Source organism: Heptranchias perlo, chromosome 44, assembly GCF_035084215.1.
Source record: "Heptranchias perlo isolate sHepPer1 chromosome 44, sHepPer1.hap1, whole genome shotgun sequence".
NCBI classification, from domain to species: Eukaryota; Metazoa; Chordata; class Chondrichthyes; order Hexanchiformes; family Hexanchidae; genus Heptranchias; species Heptranchias perlo.
This window is the reverse complement of record NC_090368.1, coordinates 2653924-2669582: the sequence shown is the minus strand read 5'-3', so window position 1 is coordinate 2669582 and position 15659 is coordinate 2653924. Positions and strand designations below refer to the sequence as shown.

At 53.0% G+C, this 15659-nt stretch overlaps 1 protein-coding gene across 1 annotated transcript in view; it reads left to right on the top strand.

Annotated features, from left to right (window-relative positions):
- LOC137306592 (CUGBP Elav-like family member 3-B) overlaps positions 1-14136 on the top strand; it is a 62298-nt gene extending 48162 nt beyond the window's left edge. The window contains exons 12-14 of the mRNA XM_067975887.1: positions 920-1063; positions 2082-2217; positions 13737-14136. Coding sequence (XP_067831988.1) covers positions 920-1063; positions 2082-2209 — 272 coding nt within the window. The 3' untranslated portion in view covers positions 2210-2217; positions 13737-14136. The remainder of the gene's footprint in view (positions 1-919; positions 1064-2081; positions 2218-13736) is intronic.
- The last annotated feature ends 1523 nt before the right edge of the window (positions 14137-15659 follow it).

The window sequence follows — 15659 nt, the reverse complement described above, 5'->3', positions numbered from 1 at the left end:
GGGAGGAGAAGGCAGGGGTAAGGGACAGACAGCACTGTGAGATGGGAGAGGAGCACAGAGGGGTGGATTTGGGGCAAGGGTAGTGCTGGGAGAGGGCGGCAGGGTGGGGTGGGATCTGGGGGACGGGAGGGCTGGACTATGGGGGTTGGGTTTGGGGAGGGGAGGGATAGGGGGCAGGGTGGGAGGGGCGGGGGGCAAGTTTGGGGAGGGGGTGGGGAAGGGGGCGGGGGTTGGGGAGGGGAGGGGAGAGGTGGGTGCGGGGAGGGGAGGGGTAGGGGCAGGGTGGGGTGGGTTTGGGGAGGGGATGGTTGGGGGTGGGGTCAGGGTGGGGTGGGTTTGGGGAGGGGATGGTTGGGGGGTCAGGGTGGGGTGGGTTTGGGGAGGGGAGTGGTGGGGGGCAGGGTGGGGTGGTGGGGTGGGTTTGGGGAGGGGTGGAGTGGGGGGCAGGGTGGGGTGGGTTTGGGGAGGGGTGGAGTGGGGGGCAGGGTGGGGTGGGTTTGGGGAGGGGATGGTTGGGGGTGGGGTCAGGGTGGGGTGGGTTTGGGGGGGGCAGGGGTGGGGGACAGGGTGGGGTGGGTTTGGGGATGGGTGGGGGGGCAGGGTGGGGTGGGTTTGGGGAGGGGTGGGGGGCAGGGTGGGGTGGGTTTGGGGAGGGGATAGCTGGGGGTGGGGTCAGGGTGGGGTGGGTTTGGGGGGGGGCAGGGGTGGGGGACAGGGTGGGGTGGGTTTGGGGATGGGTGGGGGGGGCAGGGTGGGGTGGGTTTAGAGAGGGGAGGGGTGGGGTCAGGGTGGGGTGGGTTTGGGGATGGGTGGGGTCAGGGTGGGGTGGGTTTGGGGAGGGGGCAGGGCTGGGGGCCTGTTGAATGCAGAATAATTTCTTTATTCCCCTGTTGTGATTGGTTCCTTCTTTCACCCCAAGGCCCAGAAGGCTGCAACATCTTCATCTACCACCTGCCCCAGGAATTCACCGATTACGAGCTACTCCAGATGTTTCTGCCGTTTGGGAACGTCATTTCCGCAAAAGTGTTTGTAGATCGAGCAACGAATCAGAGTAAATGTTTCGGTGAGTGCCGTTTTCATTTTAAAACAAAAAAGGGACCCGGGTTTGAAACCGATTAATTTTTCGGGTGTAGTTTAATCTTTAGTTTAAGGTGCCCGCTCGCATCAGTGCCTGTGGTTAGAATAACACTGCTTGTTATAGTTTAAATTCTCTTGAATATAAAGAACTTGCATTTATATAGCGCCTTTCACAACCTCAGGACGTCCCAAAGCGCTTTACAGCCAATGAAATACTTTTGAAGTGTAGTCACTGTTGTAATGTAGGAAACGTGGCCGCCAATTTGCGCACAGCAAGATCCCACAAACAGCAATGTGTTTTTTAGTGGTGTTGGTTGAGGGATAAATATTGGCCCAGGACACCGGGGAGAAACTCCCCTGCTCTTCTTTGAAATATTGCCATGGGATCTTTTACGTCCACCTGAGAGGGGCAGACGGGGCCTCGGTTTAACGTCTCATCTGTCAGACGGCACCTCCGACAGTGCAGCGCTCCCTCAGCACTGGCACTGGGAGTGTCGGCCTGAACAGGTCTCTGGCGTGGGACTCGACTCCCCAAACCTCCGACTCCGAGGCGAGAGTGCTACCCTCTGACCCACGTCTGACATCTAAAAGCAGTCTTAAAGTTATGGGCAAAGCCACATCGTGCTAGGGGGACCCTAGCTCCCTGCTGCCCTGACCACTGAGACACACACAGCAGGTTCCATCCCCAATCCCTGCTGCGTTAATTAAATCTCGGTCAGGGAGCTGCGGTGCCACTGGCCCAGGGAGAAGAAAGATCAGCCACGGCCCCTACTCCTGACCGCTATCCACGGCCTCCTGCTGCACGGCGCGTGGGAATGGCAGGCGAGGGCTGGATCGGCTGCGATGCACCATGCGGTCGAATGACCAGCCAGCGCTGGGAGGTACTGGAGGGCGGCCCATGGAGCCCGAACCCCCAGGGAGAGCGGAGGAGGGATGGTGGGGTGGGGGGGAGGGAAACGCTATAGCCGTGACTCTGCCCGACTGACTTTCCGAATGTCGCCCAGGTTTTGTGAGCTTCGATCACCCGGCCAGCGCCCAGGCCTCCATCCAGGCCATGAACGGTTTCCAGATCGGCATGAAGAGGTTAAAAGTCCAGCTGAAGCGGCCGAAAGATGCCAACCGACCGTACTAGGCAACCAGGTACGTGAGAGACGGCACGAGGCTCCGTAGCGTCGGTCACAACGCTGTCTAAACCCCGGCGGACGCTAAATCAAAGAGCGGAGAAAGTCAAGTGTCAAGCCGTGAACCAAAGAATAAATCCAGCCTTTATTCCCCAATCATTGAGTTATGGGTTTCCCCGCTCCGTATCAGCGCTGGGACTGGGGTCAAACTCTTCCGGCCCGGGGAGGGTCGACCGTTCTCTGATGTGGATTCCGAGCTCTGTTTCCGTGACAGCCCCCAGATCGGAGATGTGTTATAACCGCCACTCCTCCTGGGCTGATATGTGGGGCAGGGGTGGGTGTGTGTGTGCCGCCACACTGAGGTGGTGGGTGGTGTCTAACCTGCCTGGGAGCAAAATTAAAATAGGCATTAAGACCTGAGTTAGGCCGCAGTTGGAGTGCTGTGTACAGTTGTGCTCACTCCATCGTAGGGAGGAGATCAAGCAATGGGAAATGAGCTGTATAGATTCACCGGGACGTTTCCAGGGATGAGAGGGTTACAGTTACGCAGAGAGACTTGAGAAGTTGGGATCTTTTATCACTTGAGCTGAGAAGGTTAAGGGCCGACCTGATTGAGGCCTTTGAGATTAGGAAGGGTCACAGTCGGGGGAGCACTGAGAGATTGTTTCCACTGGGCAGCGAGATGGTTACGAGAGGGCACAGGTTTATGATGATCCCAAAAAGAATTAAAAGGGGGAGGTTGGGAACGTTTCTTTACACAGGACGGTCAGAATGTGGGATTCTCTGCCACAAGCCAGCATTGAAGCAGATACCGTAAATTAGATATTTGCTTGAAAAAGAGGATTAATAAAAGGGAGTGAGGGGGAGAGTGGGATTAGACTGGGTGGGATATTAAAGGGTACGGGGAGTGAGGGTGAGAGTGGGATTAGACTGGGTGGGATATTAAAGGGTGTGGGGAGAGTGGGATTAGACTGGGTGGGATATTAAAGGGTGCGGGGAGTGAGCGGGAGAGTGGGATTAGACTGTGTGGGATATTAAAGGGTATGGGGAGAGAGGGGGAGAATGGGATTTAACTTGGGGATATTAAAGGGTATGGGGAGTGAGGGGAGAGTGGGATTAGACTGGGTGGGATATTAAAGGGTATGGGGAGTGAGGGGAGAGTGGGATTAGACTGTGGGATATAAAGGGTATGGGGAGAGAGGGGGAGAATGGGATTAGATTTGGGGATATTAAAGGGTATGGGGAGTGAGTGGGAGAGTGGGATTAGACTGGGTGGGATATTAAAGGGTACAGGGAGTGAGGGGAGAGTGGGATTAGACTGGGTGGGATATTAAAGGGTGCGGGGAGTGAGGGGAGAGTGGGATTAGACTGGGTGGGATATTAAAGGGTATGGGGAGTGAGGGGGAGAGTGGGATTAGACTGGGTGGGATATTAAAGGGTGCGGGGAGAGTGGGATTAGACTGGGTGGGATATTAAAGGGTATGGGGAGTGAGGGGAGAGTGGGATTAGACTGGGTGGGATATTAAAGGGTATGGGGAGTGAGGGGGAGAGTGGGATTAGACTGGGTGGGATATTAAAGGGTATGGGGAGTGAGGAGGAGAGTGGGATTAGACTGGGTGGGATATTAAAGGGTATGGGGAGTGAGGGGGAGAGTGGGATTAGACTGGGTGGGATATTAAAGGGTACGGGGAGTGAGGGGAGAGTGGGATTAGACTGGGTGGGATATTAAAGGGTATGGGGAGTGAGGGGGAAAGTGGGATTAGACTGGGTGGGATATTAAAGGGTATGGGGAGTGAGGGGAGAGTGGGATTAGACTGGGTGGGATATTAAAGGGTATGGGGAGTGAGGGGGAAAGTGGGATTAGACTGGGTGGGATATTGAAGGGTACGGGGAGTGAGGGGAGAGTGGGATTAGACTGGGTGGGATATTAAAGGGTATGGGGAGTGAGGGGGAAAGTGGGATTAGACTGGGTGGGATATTGAAGGGTACGGGGAGTGAGGGGAGAGTGGGATTAGACTGGGTGGGATATTAAAGGGTGCGGGGAGTGAGGGGAGAGTGGGATTAGACTGGGTGGGATATTAAAGGGTATGGGGAGTGAGGGGGAAAGTGGGATTAGACTGGGTGGGATATTGAAGGGTACGGGGAGTGAGGGGAGAGTGGGATTAGACTGGGTGGGATATTAAAGGGTATGGGGAGTGAGGGGGAAAGTGGGATTAGACTGGGTGGGATATTGAAGGGTACGGGGAGTGAGGGGAGAGTGGGATTAGACTGGGTGGGATATTAAAGGGTACGGGGAGTGAGGGGGAGAGTGGGATTAGACTGGGTGGGATATTGAAGGGTACGGGGAGTGAGGGGAGAGTGGGATTAGACTGGGTGGGATATTAAAGGGTACGGGGAGTGAGGGGGAGAGTGGGATTAGACTGGGTGGGATATTAAAGGGTGTGGGGAGTGAGGGGGAGAGTGGGATTAGACTGGGTGGGATATTAAAGGGTATGGGGAGTGAGGGGGAGAGTGGGATTAGACTGGGTGGGATATTGAAGGGTATGGGGAGTGAGGGGGAGAGTGGGATTAGACTGGGTGGGATATTGAAGGGTATGGGGAGTGAGGGGAGAGTGGGATTAGACTGGGTGGGATATTAAAGGGTATGGGGAGTGAGGGGGAGAGTGGGATTAGACTGGGTGGGATATTAAAGGGTATGGGGAGTGAGGGGGAGAGTGGGATTAGACTGGGTGGGATATTAAAGGGTATGGGGAGTGAGGGGGAGAGTGGGATTAGACTGGGTGGGATATTGAAGAAACTCTATTCCAGTTTAATAGGTGTAAAACAAAAGATTGCAGAGGCTTCTTCCCACACCTCCAGGTCCTGCGATTGCACCTGGAAAAAATGTTTGTGGGCACTTCAACCCCAAAAAACCTCTCTGGTTTCAGTGTGAAATATTTTTAGTAATTTATCTGAACTATTAACGGGATGGGGTGTGTACCCCCACGGGTGCTGAGGGCTCCAAAACACACTCGCCATGTTTGTGTCACCATGGTAACATTATTTTGGACGAGATTTTTAACTGGAAAGTATTTGAAGGATGCTTGACATGGTTTTAATTTTTTTATATAACATCACTCGTTGTTGGCCGATCAAGGAAAGGAGCTCTTAGCAATCTGCCTGCGACGTACCTATTGATTGCTGTTGCCGTGGGAACCCGTAGCACCTATATTTTTAAAAATTATTTTTTCTAACACTGTTTAACATCAGGGCACAAAACGAAATTACAAATCAACAAGTGAAGTTTTTGTGTATGTGGTTAATAATCGAGTCACGTTTTTAGCGAAAGTAAGTTTTTTTTTAATATAAATATCTTGCTTGTTAACTTTGTAAATGTGTGATAACTTATTTATTTTTATAACCTCAACCAATCAGAATGCAGTGACACAGGAAGTAATGCCGTGCGACCAACAATTACTTCCTGCCTCTTGTTTACCCTCTTCAGTTTCTCGTTCCTGTCTCTCTTTGACTAAAATCATTATTCTTCTGTCTTTCCCCCCCCCACTTCCACCTTCCAATTGATAGTCCTCCATGATGGAGTCCAAGTGAGGCTGAACCATTAACCCTTTCCTCACCACCCAGGATAAAAATGTCGGCAGATTAATGACGGGGGGGGGTTTCCCCCCTTTCCCCAGCTGCCCTTCACCCCCCCCCCCCCCAATCCCCCAACACCCCCTCTCTGGTTGGCTCGTAAACATGGGCGCAAATGCCCCTTGGATTTGAAATGTCTCCTGCTCGTCCCCGAGCCCAACCCTGACTTCCACCGGGGTCAAACGAGCCCAGGCCATTGTGGCCGAGCTCGCTGGTGTAGCAGTGACCGAATTGATCAAATTCTAGTTCTGTCACACGGGGTTAATTTTCCCTGCGCGTTCTGCAATGGCACCTGTTTCTTTCCCTTGAAAACCACACCAACCTGATTGAGCACGGCTGGAAGCCAATCTCTCCACGCGCCGGACGGCTCGCTTGCGTTCGGAGGGCAGGCAGGTCCCGCGGGAGGGAGAGAGGGGGGGGGGGGGGGGGAAAGAGTCTCATCCCCGGCCGACACGGGTCCCCCTCCCCCCCCCACAGAGGATCGAATCCCTCGCACGGAGCCCCTCCACGTTCCGGAGGTGCGGTCCCCCGCCTACATTGGCGGAGAGGGAATCGGAAACCATATTTTCACCAGCTGGGGAACGGCCCTGGTGCGGAAAGGGTTAACCCCGGAGCGATTTGGGAACGAGGATATCGGGGGGGATGTTGGGTTGGTGTGAAGCTGTGTCCTGTCGTCGTTTAGTTTGTGTCTTTTTGCTAACTCCCTTGTGCTGTTATCTGTGAGTGACTCACCCACACCCTGTTCTGTTTCTCCTCTAAGCACCTTTTTTTGTTAATGTGATACGGTTAAAAAAAAGGAAATTTGAAGATGACTATTTTTTCCTTTCTTTTTGTGCTTTTGTTTTAAAAATTTATTTTTTTCTTCACCAACATCTTCCTCTCTCTCTCTCTCTCTCTCTTTTATTTTTCTGTTTTTTTTTTATTATCATCTTACCGTCAAAAACCAAAAAAAACGCCCGTGAAACCAATCACGGTGCCAGGGGTACCCGCCAAAAGCCTTGAGCCGAGAGCAGACACACAGCGTCACGCTCTGACGTTGCCTAGCATCCCATAGCTGTCACAGGAGACGTAGAACTAGCTGCACCTCGTAAGTTACATCACTGGAATGAGGTGTTCTTTTGCAAAAACAATAAACATATGGAAACCGTCATGTCTTTGCATTGCATGACATAGAGCGGAGTAGTTTTGCGATTGTACAGTGCGTTTCTTTCTTTGCCCGTGGTTCCAGTGAACTAGATGTTGTTAATGGAATTACGTTCTGGTTGGTCATTTATTTGATGCCTCCCCCCCCCCCCCCCCCCTCTAGTGACCTTTAGCCCTCTTGTTGCATTGTGGGTCCATCTTGTTGTGTGTTACTGCCTTGGTGCCATTCTTAATTTTATTCCGTTCTGTTTGGTCTTTGATCAGAAACAGTTTCTCAACATTTTCTTTTCCGTTTGTTTGATTTATTGTTTCTTCTCCTCTTGGTTATGCTCGCCGCCTCCCCCTCATCTCCCGTCCACTTGCTTTGAGTCCACCATCCCAGACGCGCCCGAGGAAGCCATTTTGTTTCCACAAGGCCCGCCCTTCAGATCTCAGACCCTGAAACAAGATGATTTCGTTCCAACTCCTGGCTCCAATTCTCAGCTTCCGAGAGTCCCAAGTTGGCCCAGTTGATCCTCTTTTCTCTCTTTCCTTCCCGTCCTTTTATAACTACATACCTGGCTATCTAGTCCAGTAACATGACCACCATAACCATCTTTCGGATGAGACGTTAAACCGAGTCTCTCCTCTCAGGTGGACGTAAAAGATCCCTCGGCCACTATTTCAAAGAAGAGCGGAGGGAGTTATCCCCCGGTGCCCTGGACCAATATTTATCCCTCAACCAACACCACTAAAAACAGGTTATCTGGTCATTGCTGTTTGTGGGATCTTGCTGTGCACAAATTGCCTGCTGCGTTTCGTACATTACAACAGCGACTACACTTCACTTCATTGGCTGTAAAGCGCTTTGGGACGTCCCGAGGCTGTGAAAGGCGCGATAAAAATGCAAGTTCTTTCATTCTTTTACACTATCATACGCGTTTAGGTAGGTACTGGTCATGTTACTGGACTAGTAATCCAGAGGATGTGAATTCAAATCCCACCAAGGCACTTTGAGAATTTTAATTCAGTTTAGAAAATCTCAAAATAAAAAGCTGGTGACCGTGAAGCGGTCATTTTTGACGTAAAAACCCAACTGGTTCGCTAATGTCCTTTAGGGAAGGAAACCTGCCGTCCTTACCCAGTCCGGGCTATTTGTGACTCCAGTCCCCACACCAACATGATTGATTCGTAACTGTCCTCTGAAGTGGCCTAGCAAGCCCCTCAGAGCAACAAGGGATGGGTAAAAAAAATGCTGGCCAGCCTTACCAGCGACACCCATATCCCGAGACTTGTTTTGTAAGCAAAGCTTTACTCTGTATCTAACCCGTGCTGTACCTGCCCTGGGAGTGTTTGATGGGACAGTGAGTCTCTCCCCCCTCCCTCTGACCCCAGCCTCTCCCCCCTCTCTCTCTGACCCCGGCCTCTCCCCCCTCTCACTCTCACCGATCCCTTGATAAGAGAATTTGTCGGCAGCTGGATCCCAGAAAGAGCAATGAGATGAGTGACCAGATAATGTGGTCTGTTGGTGTTGGTTGATGGAGGAATTTTGACCTGGACCATGGGAGGGGCGGTGGTGCTCGGAGGGTCCACGTTGTTCAGACACCCCCCGAAAGCTCTCTGATTTATTTTAATCAGACTGTCCATCTTTCAAAAGAAGGTCCCTCAGATCACATGATAGAAACACAGAAACCAGGGATGCTCTTCCAGATCTTGTATTTCTAAACAGTCACTGGTTGTAGCAGCAACGTTACTGATAGACCAGTGACACCAAACCTGTACTTGGACTTAATGTGCTTTAGAGTTTTTCTCCAACAAGACTGTTCTATCTTTGCCTAATTTGAATTGTTAGATTAATGTTATTTCTATTTGAACCTTAGTGAAATTTCTGTATCATATCCAAACACCCGCCCCCCCGCCAACAAAATCAATGCTACCCCACAGGCCAGGACCCCGGGGAGAACTCCCCCCTGCTCTTCTTCCAATAGTGGCCGTGGGATCTTTTACATCCACCCGAGAGGGGCAGACGGGGCCCTCGGTTTAACGTCTCATCCGAAAGACGGCACCTCCGACAGTGCAGCACTCCCTCAGTACAGGCACCGACCGGGGAGTGTCGGCCTGGATTTTGTGCTCAAGTCTCTGGAGTGGGGGCTCGAACCCACGACCTTCCGACTCCCCGCCCACCAAATCCGTGCCCGGGGAAGGGGTGGATGGGGGTCACTGGTTCCTGACCCGGAAGCATTTGCGCTCCCGTTTCCTCCACCTTCCACATCACTTCCGCCCACGTGCCAGGTGAAGCATGACCATTTCCTGTCAATCCCAGCATGCTCTCTTGCTTTCTCTCATTATTATTGTTATTTATTTAGTTTTAATTTTTATTTTATAAAGTGCTGATACGCAAAACCAAACATGACCTCTCACTTCCTGGAAAATTCCACATTGGTTGTTGCTGAGCAACCAATGGAAATGGGGTTTTTAAACAAAAAACACTCGGAATTTCCAGCTCCCTGTCCCTGTGTGTGTGCGTGTGTGTGTGTGTTGAGAGTGTGTTTTATTTTTAAATATTTCTATATATATTTCTATATATATATATATATTCTATATCTGTGGCCTGTGCTCGCAGTTTACCGTTTGGCCTTGTTCTGTGTGCCCAGCGCTTGCAAGGCCTGAGAGCACCTTGAGCTAGTTTCACACGCACCGCAATGGATCATGGCTAATTTTAACCTGAATCAGAGAGGTGCAAAAAGGTTCCTTTTAATAAGGATTTCCCCGGAGAGTTCTTCCAGTGCGACACCGTCCAAGATACGGAGAACGTGTAGCGAAGCAGAGTCAAGGGTTGGACTCCCCCCCCCCCCCCCCCCCTCCCACAGGCTGGTTCCAGGTCAGAATTGAGTTGATATCGGTTGGGGGGTGGTGGGGGGGCTTTAGAGGAACGAGAATTAGATTTGATGCCCCCCCCCCAAAAGGGGCAGGAATATCAGCAGGAGTCCACGCTTATATACAGAGTAAAGCTCCCTCTACACTGTCCCATCAAACACTCCCAGGGCAGGTACAGTACGGGTTAGATACAGAGTAAAGCTCCCTCTACACTGTCCCATCAAACACTCCCAGGGCAGGTACAGGGTTAGATACAGAGTAAAGCTCCCTCTACACTGTCCCATCAAACACTCCCTGGGTAGGTACACTGTTAGATACAGAGTAAAGCTCCCTCTACACTGTCCCATCAAACACTCCCAGGGCAGGTACAGGGTTAGATACAGAGTAAAGCTCCCTCTACACTGTCCCATCAAACACTCCCAGGGTCAGGTACAGGGTTAGATACAGAGTAAAGCTCCCTCTACACTGTCCCATCAAACACTCCCAGGGTCAGGTACAGGGTTAGATACAGAGTAAAGCTCCCTCTACACTGTCCCATCAAACACTCCCAGGGTCAGGTACAGGGTTAGATACAGAGTAAAGCTCCCTCTACACTGTCCCATCAAACACTCCCAGGGCAGGTACAGGGTTAGATACAGAGTAAAGCTCCCTCTACACTGTCCCATCAAACACTCCCAGGGCAGGTACAGGGTTAGATACAGAGTAAAGCTCCCTCTACACTGTCCCATCAAACACTCCCAGGGCAGGTACAGCACGGGTTAGATACAGAGTAAAGCTCCCTCTACACTGTCCCATCAAACACTCCCAGGGCAGGTACAGCACGGGTTAGATACAAAGTAAAGCTCCCTCCACACTGTCCCATCAAACACTCCCAGGGCAGGTACAGGGTTAGATACAGAGTAAAGCTCCCTCTACACTGTCCCATCAAACACTCCCAGGGCAGGTACAGCACGGGTTAGATACAGAGTAAAGCTCCCTCTACACTGTCCCATCAAACACTCCCAGGGCAGGTACAGCACGGGTTAGATACAGAGTAAAGCTCCCTCTACACTGTCCCATCAAACACTCCCAGGGCAGGTACAGGGTTAGATACAGAGTAAAGCTCCCTCTACACTGTCCCATCAAACACTCCCAGGGCAGGTACAGCACGGGTTAGATACAGAGTAAAGCTCCCTCTACACTGTCCCATCAAACAGTCCCAGGGCAGGTACAGCACGGGTTAGATACAGAGTAAAGCTCCCTCTACACTGTCCCATCAAACACTCCCAGGGCAGGTACAGCACGGGTTAGATACAGAGTAAAGCTCCCTCTACACTGTCCCATCAAACACTCCCAGGGCAGGTACAGCACGGGTTAGATACAGAGTAAAGCTCCCTCTACACTGTCCTGTCAAACACTCCCAGGGCAGGTACAGGGTTAGATACAGAGTAAAGCTCCCTCTACACTGTCCCATCAAACACTCCCAGGGCAGGTACAGGGTTAGATACAGAGTAAAGCTCCCTCTACACTGTCCCATCAAACACTCCCAGGGCAGGTACAGGGTTAGATACAGAGTAAAGCTCCCTCTACACTGTCCCGTCAAACACTCCCAGGGCAGGTACAGCACGGGTTAGATACAGAGTAAAGCTCCCTCTACACTGTCCCATCAAACACTCCCAGGGCAGGTACAGGGTTAGATACAGAGTAAAGCTCCCTCTACACTGTCCCATCAAACACTCCCAGGGTCAGGTACAGGGTTAGATACAGAGTAAAGCTCCCTCTACACTGTCCCATCAAACACTCCCAGGGTCAGGTACAGGGTTAGATACAGAGTAAAGCTCCCTCTACACTGTCCCATCAAACACTCCCAGGGTCAGGTACAGGGTTAGATACAGAGTAAAGCTCCCTCTACACTGTCCCATCAAACACTCCCAGGGCAGGTACAGTACGGGTTAGATACAGAGTAAAGCTCCCTCTACACTGTCCCATCAAACACTCCCAGGGCAGGTACAGGGTTAGATACAGAGTAAAGCTCCCTCTACACTGTCCCATCAAACACTCCCAGGGCAGGTACAGCACGGGTTAGATACAGAGTAAAGCTCCCTCTACACTGTCCCATCAAACACTCCCAGGGCAGGTACAGCACGGGTTAGATACAAAGTAAAGCTCCCTCCACACTGTCCCATCAAACACTCCCAGGGCAGGTACAGGGTTAGATACAGAGTAAAGCTCCCTCTACACTGTCCCATCAAACACTCCCAGGGCAGGTACAGCACGGGTTAGATACAGAGTAAAGCTCCCTCTACACTGTCCCATCAAACACTCCCAGGGCAGGTACAGGGTTAGATACAGAGTAAAGCTCCCTCTACACTGTCCTGTCAAACACTCCCAGGGCAGGTACAGCACGGGTTAGATACAGAGTAAAGCTCGCTCTACACTGTCCCATCAAACACTCCCAGGGCAGGTACAGCATGGGTTAGATACAGAGTAAAGCTCGCTCTACACTGTCCCATCAAACACTCCCAGGGCAGGTACAGCACGGGTTAGATACAGAGTAAAGCACCCTCTACACTGTCCCATCAAACACTCCCAGGGCAGGTACAGCACGGGTTAGATACAGAGTAAAGCTCCCGCTACACTGTCCCATCAAACACTCCCAGGGCAGGTACAGCATGGGTTAGATACAGAGTAAAGCTCCCTCTACACTGTCCCATCAAACACTCCCAGGGCAGGTACAGGGTTAGATACAGAGTAAAGCTCCCTCTACACTGTCCCATCAAACACTCCCAGGGCAGGTACAGCACGGGTTAGATACAGAGTAAAGCTCGCTCTACACTGTCCCATCAAACACTCCCAGGGCAGGTACAGCACGGGTTAGATACAGAGTAAAGCTCGCTCTACACTGTCCCATCAAACACTCCCAGGGCAGGTACAGGGTTAGATACAGAGTAAAGCTCCCTCTACACTGTCCCATCAATCACTCCCGGGGCAGCGAGCTGGGTTCGAAGACTGATGGGATGGCCAGTATTCGAACCAGACCCTCTTTAAAATCTTACCCAACAGAGGGATTTATTCCCAGCTATTCATTGGTGTAAGGATTTCCTCCGATATTTGTGGCCTTTCCCGGCTGTACTTCCTGTTGGAATCTGTTTCCAAATTTGGGTCCGTTTGTCGAGTGGGCGGAGTTACCCATTATCCATTGAGGTGAAGCTGATTGCACGCATGCAGTGCCTGTCGCTGACACCTTGCTGTTTGCTGCTCTTCCATGACCCATTATTAACCACTCTCTTTTTGTCCCCCTTTCTCTTTTCTCTTCTTTCCTTTTTGTGTTTCTATTGCTCTCTCTCATTTTTGCTTCTTTCGTCTCTCTACTGTCTCCTTCTGTCTCTCTATTTCTCCCTCTATCTCTTCTCCCTTTATATCACCGTCACCTCCCTCATTGTCTTTCCTCCCTCTATCTCTCATTCTCTGTCTCCCCTCCCTTTACCTCATTCTTTTTCTCTGCCCCCTATCTCTCTCTCCTCACTCTGCCACCTCCTGTCCCTGCCCCTCTCTCCCTTCCTCTGCTCCTCGCTCCCTCCCTCCCCTCCGCCCCTCGCCCGCTCCCTCCCCTCCCACCCCCTCTCTCCCGCTCCCTCCCCTCCCACCCCCTCTCGCCCGCTCCCTCCCTCCCGCTCCCTCCCCTCCTCCCTCCTCTCTGCCCCTCGCCCGCCCCCTCCCTCCCCTCGCCCCCTCCCTCCCCTCGCCCCCTCCCTCCCCTCGCCCGCTCCCTCCCTCCTCGCCCGCTCCCTCCCCCGCTCCTCGCCCCCTCCCTCCCTCCTCGCCCGCTCCCTCCCCCGCTCCCTCCCTCCTTGCCCGCTCCCTCCCTCCTTGCCCGCTCCCTCCCTCTCTCTTTCTCTCTCTCTCCTCCCCCCCCTCTATCTGTTCTAGGGCTGAGCTCATTGCAGGAAGGAGCTGTGGAGTGTTCCCCCCTCTCCCCCCGACATATCAGCCAGCATATCGGTGGAGCTCACTCACTGTCCACTGGAACCTCTTTCCGATTTCATTCCCTTCTCCTGAACAGTTCCTCCCTGCCTGAATGGTTTGATGAGATCACAGACCGATGGGGCCTCGCTGGATCGTTGTTTCTGGATGTAACTCTGACTTTTCATACTCAAAGCCCGCTAGCGGCAGGACGTTGGTAGGTGTGGCGCAGCAGAAACCACGGCGACTGTCAACAACCCAGAGAGTCCCGCGCGCAGGGAAATGCCAGGATCAAAGATGGCAGACCACTGTTGAGTTTTGGGCAATTTTCTTTTCTCTTTCCTCCTCCCCGGAGGCCCCCACTCTGGCCGGGTTGGGAGGGTGGGGGGAGGTGGGGAGGCGGAGTGGTGGGGGGGATGTTCAATCATGGGAGGCATCGCGGCCGAGACCGATCCTGTACTTACTTGATGCACGCGTGTGTTTCCCAACGGGGAGGGGGGGAGGGGGGTGGGCTCGCTCCACTGCCTCGTGATCAGGAGCAGGAACCTCGTCTGATTTCCACCTCCCCAGGCCCCCAGCTAACGGCATAGACCAGGGATGGAGCCTGGTCTGAGTGGGGAGAGAGTGGAGGAGACTACACCTGCTGCCATCTTTGATGCTCTGCTTGTCGACAGAATACCTGGTTTGCAAGCCAGAAATTCCCCGACTGTCGCCCCCCCACCCCCCCACCACCGCCTCTTTTGTTCGAAGGCGGTAAAGTTTAGTTTTAAAATCACCCTTTGCCCCTTTCCTCACCCACGCCCCCCCCACCCCACCCAATTTACCCTCGTTGGATGTCACACCAGTGGATTGTGATATTGGAGACAGACCACCAGGAGCCCCTCATACCTCACCGTCCTCTCTTCACCCCCTCAACCTGCGCCATCTCGCCCTCCCTCGCCCACTCACTGTGCCCGTCTTCCGACAGATGATACAGTCAGGCGTTCCCTCATCAGTAACATCCCCGCCCCCGCCAAAACCCACCGGCACCGTAACTGCTCACATATGACGGAGGGGTCTCGCTCTCCCACCCTGGGACTGTGCTCCATTCCATCCAGGGGGTGGTGATTGCACAAACACACACCTGGGCAAACGATGCCCGCCCCCCCACCCCCCTGTTAGTGGCCAGCCCCGGGGGGGGGCAGGGGGTGAGAGCCAGCATCAAGTGCTGCTCTTCAGTGGAGGTCATGGCCCCAGCTTACAGGGGTTGCTGAGGGTTCAAACCCCACGACCATCACCCGTGATAGGTGCCCGGATTCCCTCTCCTGAGCCGTGAAACTCTGCAGAAACGGCTGGGTTATGGAGCGAGGCAGCTCCTGCTGTGGAATTGGCTCCTCCTCTCCCTCCTCGCCCCAGAAACAAACAATTGCTTCACCTTCCTGCAGGTTTGGGGGGGTGGGCGGTGGGTGGGTAGGAGGCTGTTTAAAGGCACCAGGTAGCACTGCCCGTTCTCGCTGTGTGACCCTGCCACCCACAGCTGGACGGAGCGAAGGCTGGAACCGAAAGGAGGGACAATGACCCAGGAACGGCCTCTCTCCATAAGCTTAATGCGCTTTCCATTTAAAAAAAAACACTTTACGCTTTCACCCTCCCAGTTTCGAGCTTTGCCCGGCTCGGGGTGGGGGTGTGGGAGGGGCGAGGGAGGCGCTGGTTCACGCACAAAATCACAAGCCACGCGATTTACGCGCTCCTGACGGAACGGCTGCTATTGCAGACCACGCGGCGTCACGGTTACAGGGTCTGGAGCAGAGGCCGTGAGTCCGATTCCCACCGCGGCAAGTCGTAAAACCCAAACTCAGTAAATCCTGATCTGAGAAACTAGATGACCCGGGAAAAGGCTGCTGTTTTTTA